Here is a 6,694-nt window from a genome sequence, read left to right on the forward strand (position 1 = left end):
GATATTTCTCTCTCTCCCTCTCCTTTCCTCTCTGAAATCAATAAAAATATCTATTTTTTTAAAAATGATACCTCACCCCACTGGTCCCCTGACAAACACCGTCACCTCACCTCCTTTATCTTCCCAGGGCACTTAGCAGTGGCTGATAATTTCTTGTGTGTTAGATCCCTCCCTGTGTCTGCCCACTGGAGGGTCAGCTCCTGGGAAGCTGGGCCTTGTCTCTTGCCTCTACTGCTTCCCCAGCCCTCAGAACACGGCCAGACGCACACCCGGCAGCCAGTCCGTCCTTGACTGAATAATCTTTTCTCTTCTCTTTCAGTATTGGATACCAATGACCGGTTCCTACGGAAAATAACGATTGGGCAGGCCAGCACGGAGAAGGGGTACTCCCGGCAGGTGCGTGGCCTGTTCTCCACAGGAGTGGCTCTGTTCTTAGTAGCCTTGGTTTACAGCGGCGTAGGTGCCAATTCTCTGCTGTTCTCTTCTCCTTCCTCTCCCTGCAGTGGCCAGGAGTCTCCCACCTTCTCCAGTGTCATTTCCAATCCTCAGCAGGACTCGGGGGGTCGGAGGGCGGGAAGACTCCTGTGTTTTCTTCCCATCCTTTTCTTGTGTGGGTTTGGTTATGTTTCTGGGCTGTGCCGCTCGGGGTGTCCCTGGAATGTCAATCCTAACATATTTTATTGCAGACCCAACCCAGTTATTACTACAGCTGCATGACAACTAAAATTTGAAAATCTCAGGCACATTACTCAAATTTAAAAACTAAAGAAAAAAAAGCACCTTGGTATTTGGCTGAATAGCCTGAGGAATTTGTAAGGGTAATGTTCTATTACTCAAATCCAGAGAATGTGAAAGATAAATTATGATGTCCACCTTCATTTTAATAGGCCTCCAGTGTGGGGCCATGGTGCTTGGGGAATATAAATTCATTCCATGAGTTTTTATCCAGGCACAATAGGCCTCTAAGGAATTTTTTTTTTTGTAATAAACCTTATATTTTAGGACAGTTTTAGATTTATGACCTTTACATTGTTAATTTTTCTTAGTGAAAAAAATCACTTTTACTCTAGTATAAAGAAGAGATGGTTTTGACATTAAAAAATTAAAATCTTTAGTATGAAAAAAATAATGTACAAAGGCATTACAAGACCAGTAACAAACTGGAAGAGAGCATTTGCAATATATATAAAACAAAGGGTTGATGTGCCAAACACAAAAAGAACTTCCACAAAGTAGTACTCAGATATTGCTCTCATGAAGGCCTTTCCTGTCACCTTCTTTAACACTGTTATAGCCGCCTGTCCCCAAACTCCCTCTGTCCCTTTCTTGCTGTCCTGACTTATCGTGTTTATCTTCTGTCCCCTTATTAAAATGTGAGTTTCCTCAGGGCGGGGGTTTCTGTCTCTTGTTACTGCTGTATTCTCAGCGTATAGAACCTGGTTACATGGTAGGAGTAGATATTCGATAAATATTTGCTAAGTAAGTGAATAGAATAAATACAAGACAATTTATAAAAACAGAAATAAAATGCCAATAAGTAATCATGAAACTGCAAATTAAAAAACAGTGCAGTATTATTTACCTATGAGCTTATCAAAGCATAACCCATTGGAGACTTTCATACAGGGTTAGTGGGTATATAAATCGGTGAAGCCTCTTCAAAGACAGTTTGTTAGTATTAAGTTTTGAAATTAGCCAACAGTTTCAACTCCAGGACTATAAATGTTAAAGAAAAAGGAGGATGTAGGGAATATTTTCATATGTGCACAAAACATCTTTGTATAAGGATATTAATTGCAGCATTTTTTGTAATGGAGGCAATTTTAAACAATCCAAACGTTTATGAGTAGGAGTGGTTACGTATCTTTGGTGCCTGCTTCTATACAGATAATGTGGCAGTTGAAAATGATAAAGTATATAGGGGGAGAGACATGGGGCTCTCATATCATTGTGAAATGGAAAGGTTTAAAGAAACTAAAAAATTTTTTGAAGTGAAATACACAATGTAATCACCTTTATGTTCAGAAGAGGCCAGCATACATGATCGTATATGTATATAAGCACATAAAATGGAAGCTGGTAAGATGTATACCAGCTTCTGACCTAGTTGTATCGGGAAAGAAAGCGGGTAGTAAGGAAGGCCTTTCACATTTCCTCTGCATGTTTCTGTGCTGTGACTGGGCATTGTCACAGTATAAAATAGGAGAGATTAATAATGGCTATGATTTGAATGCCTTGTATTGATAGGCTCATTATATTCAGGCGCACATTCAGTTTGTACATCTGGTTTACAAATGAGATTTGTTATATCTTGTAGTGTTTTATGTATTCGTGTTTTTAAGTAAAAAGGGATTGTATTTAAAAACTTCAACTGCTTCTTTTAGACCATAAGACCCTGTTAAGGACAACTTTTTATGTCATAAAGGGAGATCTATGTGATCACTTTTTAATGGCTGTAGAATATCTCGACTTGGAGATGTGTCATCCTGGATTAAGCAGTTCCCTGTAATGGACACCCCTACTGGGGATGTGCCCGCAACCCAGGTACATGCCCTTGACCGGAATCGAACCCGGGACCTCTCAGTCCGCAGGCTGACGCTCTATCCACTGAGCCAAACCGGTTTCGGCTGTGATCACTTTTTAATGGCTGTAGAATATCTCGACTTGGAGATGTGTCATCCTGGATTAAGCAGTTCCCTGTAATGGACACCTAGGGTGTTTGCAGTGCTGAGCTAGCATCAATAAGCTGATATCCTCAAAGGTAACATACACACAGATTTATGTGAATTCTTAGAGATGGTATCCTTAGGACAGGTTCCCGGGCCCCTAATTGCAGAGTCAAAGAGGGCACAGATTTCAAATGTGGATGCATAATGATTTCCATGTTACTTTCCAGAAAGGCCATGTGGATTCGCATCCTTGCCAACATTGCTTAATGTCCTTTGTTTAACTGCCACAATATTTTCAAATTTAATTTAAAAAGGTCCGCCACTGTGGCTATAGAGGCTTATGGCGTACAAATGGTTAAATTTGTGATTAACAATTACACTTACACCTTTATATGATTTAAAATGTTTTATTTTCAAAACAAAAATGAGTAGTTCTCTGCATCATTCAGTCAATAAAATAAATAACGATGCAATATATATCGATCCAATTCATTTCATTTTTTATATTGTTCAAGATATAAAAATTTGAAATTGTAATAATTACAAATGAAGAACTTTTACATGTGTTATAAATTCCACTTATTATGCAGGTAATACCTTAAGAGTATTTCTAGTCTCATGTTTTGATTAGTAAGTTTTAATATTTTTAGTCATTTTTTATATGCACTCTTTATAATGGAATGGTAGCATAGAGAATCCTAACTATCATGCTATGAAAAATCACTTAGGTTCAGAATGGGTTGTGTGGAGAATGTAATAATTGAATGTAGTTGCATTTGACTTTCACCTGATATTTTTTTCACTAAATCAGTAGCTAATGAAATCTCACTCAGGAAGTAGCCAGAAAGCTCCTTGGTTCCCTCATTTCCTTTCTTGTCAGTGACGGAAATGGACAATAAAACTTTTCCTAAGGGCACCCCGCGAGGGCATAGCCGCTTTCTCTCTCTGTGAGCTGGAACGTGTCTGGTTCTCATGCCCCTTGGGAAGAGGGAAATTCAGCCGGAGCTTAATGAAGTGGGTTGTCCAGGGGCTGCTTGAGGAGGAGGAGGAGAAGGAGGAGGAGGAGGAAGAAGTGCATGTTCCCGCGTCTCCTCCAGCTCCTGCTGGCCTGTGCAGGCTGGAGGCAGAGCCCGGAGAGGCCGCAGGAAGTGCGCGCCCTCCAGCACTCAGTGCCGGGCACTTCCAGGGCTGATGTGGCCGCGCCCTGTGAACAGCTGGGAAGTGCTCCTGTGTCCTCTTTTGACATGGTGATCACACAGAAAGGCTGTCCTCGCTGCGGGGCTGAGCTCACGGGCAACTGGCCTCCGGACCATCTCCTTTCACTGTCCGCTCCTCATCTCTTTCAAGTGCCGCCCCCTCGGCCCCACGATGAGTAACAGCTCAGAGTCCGCAGGCTGTTGATTCATTCGCCATCGTGTGCTTATTGGGTTTCACACAGTTCTCCACACTGGAGATTCGGGAGTGAACCCTCCCCAGAGGGTCCCTGCCTTGCTGGCACTTAGAGTCCAGTGGTGGAGACACGCATCAAACAGGTAATCACATGTGTAGTCATTAATGACACGTCTGAAACATGCTATAGAAGCAAATAGTGCGTGAGCTGTTGTAATAGGGGCCCAGCCAGGCCGAGTCCTGCTCAGCAGAGCAGATGCAAGAAGCCTGCGGCCACCCTAGGAGTGCACCAAGCCCAGGACTGTGCGTGCTCTAGACACTCAGAAAGCGTGTGCACTTGAGAATGGCCCTTCGAGGATGATCCCCAGCCTGCGAGAATTTAATTGCTGAGCTACGGCTCCTGCAGACATGGCCCCGCAGCTGACCCGCCTTTGCTCTTATCATCTCAGGCGCAGTTTGACATCGCGGTGGCCAGCGAGATCATGGCGGTGCTGGCCCTGACCGACAGCCTCAAGGACATGAAGGAGCGGCTGGGGAGGATGGTGGTGGCCAGTGACAGAAATGGGCAGCCCATCACAGCAGAAGATTTGGTGAGTGTGTCCATTGCGGGAGCTCCAGAGAGCTCGCTCTACCCGTTCTTTCTTGATTAGGAGGATGAAGGGTTCCTTTCTCTATCCACATGCAGACTGGGAATTCAGAGAATTTCAGCACACACATTTCCCCCCTCAAACGCCCGTTTGTTTCACAGCTTTGTAATGTTCTCACGGGCTTTTAGAACGTGCTTGTAATTGGTTGCAACCAAAGCACATGACATTTATTTCATAAGCTTTTCCCAGTTCTTGCCAGTCCTGACCTCTGCTCTGCCTGGGGTGGGGGTCATCCTGCAGCCCAGCCCGTGACTTTTTTAAAAAGTGTGACCTCTGCCTGCTTTAAACTGGGGGCAAATCCCCTTTCAAAGGTATGAGACGGAAGTGGCTCCAGCGCACCCTGGCTTGTGTGATCCTGTGCCGTAGGTTTGGGTTTCACATCATAAGAGCAGGGCTCCCCCTTGCTCAGTGTTGCCCATCCAGCTCCTCTTGCAGTGGAATGATGCTGATTATAAAGCTTTGGGGGAATCCTGGCACCCCACTGCCTTCCTTAGTTCCTGTTCTCATTTGGCACGCTGATCGTTTTGTTTTCTTTTTAATAACCGTCTGTGTTGTTAACTTAAACCCCATCGGTGGTACAGTGATTTCATTTCTGTGTTTATAAGGACAGGGGTAGGACATATGCCTGTTGCACCGCAATTGTGCTAAGTTTGAGCTTACTTCCCCCATCTTGAATCACATACAATAATGGAATCTAAAACATACACTCCCAATTGGAAAACAGTTGTGGAAGGGGAAAGGAAAATTAATATTTTATTAATTCCAAAAGCTTAGGACATAACAGGAACCCTTTGCCAACATGTCTTGATTACTTTTTGGCTGCTTTAGAAGAAATGGATCTGACTGACTTATCGCATAGTTCTTTGTCAAGTAAATTAAATGGATATGTTTACATCAGCAGCTCTATGGAATGCTTAGTACAAAGCTTAAAGCGAAAACCCATATTCAGCCTGCTGTAAAAGTTACTGCTTTTCAAAAATTGTCAAGACCTCTACATTTCTATCTAAACTGACATATTACAGTTTCTGTATAAATATATTTCTCTGTATCCTATTAACTTTAAGTACCAACAAATATGTGGCAGGAGTGATTTGAAATTTAATCCTCAAATACTATTTCCTTAAGCTTATTTTTTTTACGTGTGATAAAAATCTTGGATCTGGAACAGATTCAGAGTTTGCTCTCTTTAGTTATCTTTTGTATCTCTTCTTTGCGAACGTACCTAATCTCTGCAGATCGTGTTTCATTGAGTTGGAACTCTCAGTAGTTGGTCCAACATAGAAAATTAAGGGAGAACTTCCAGGGCTTCTATACTATCATCTCACTACCTTATGGCTTGTTTTTTATTTGGTCAAAAGACTGTATGTATTGCAGCGAACATTGGAATAGATGGCGTCTAAAAGTTCCTGATAAGATGATTGATTCTGATGGTTTCTGGAAGAATATGCCCAAGCTCTCCCCTCCATGAACTTGGGATGTGGAACAGGTGACATAGCCTACAGTGGGCGTGGCAGCCCCAGAGCTGCTCTTGGTGGTGATGGGGTTTTTTTGCATGGGTTTGACAACAGTCAGTGTATAGGGAGCAACAAAAGATGAGCTGTGACGTGGAAAACCAAGCAGGTGGGAACCCACCTGAGACAATCCAACAGAAACGTCCAGTGTCCTTCCTCCTGTAGTTTCTTGAGCTAGGTGTGTTTGGCCAGGGATTAGAAGCAAGGATAGTGTGCAGAAAAGCAAACTACTAATCTTCTTCCACATGCTTTGTGTTATGAAAAGAGAACTGATTTCTTTGTGCCATTCCTGGCCAGCAGCTTTCACCGTCAAACATCTTAATCCTATCTAATAAAAGACAAATAGGGTAATTAACCGTACCTCCGATACGCTTCCCATTGGCTAATCAGGGTGATATGCAAATTAACTGCCAACCAAGATGGCAGCCAGCAGCCACGCAGCTGAAGCGAGCAGGAGGCTTGCTTGCTCCAGTGATGG

The 6,694-nt window shown here is 43.1% G+C and overlaps 1 protein-coding gene across 1 annotated transcript in view; it reads left to right on the plus strand.

Moving 5' to 3' along the window:
• Positions 1–6,694, plus strand: part of MTHFD1L (methylenetetrahydrofolate dehydrogenase (NADP+ dependent) 1-like) — a 166,596-nt gene that overhangs the window by 50,605 nt on the left and 109,297 nt on the right. Inside the window, exons 17-18 of the mRNA XM_014532123.1 lie at positions 320–396; positions 4,508–4,648. Coding sequence (XP_014387609.1) covers positions 320–396; positions 4,508–4,648 — 218 coding nt within the window. The remainder of the gene's footprint in view (positions 1–319; positions 397–4,507; positions 4,649–6,694) is intronic.

The sequence above is a fragment of the Myotis brandtii genome, unplaced genomic scaffold (genome assembly GCF_000412655.1).
Source record: "Myotis brandtii unplaced genomic scaffold, ASM41265v1 scaffold847, whole genome shotgun sequence".
Lineage (NCBI taxonomy): Eukaryota > Metazoa > Chordata > Mammalia > Chiroptera > Vespertilionidae > Myotis > Myotis brandtii.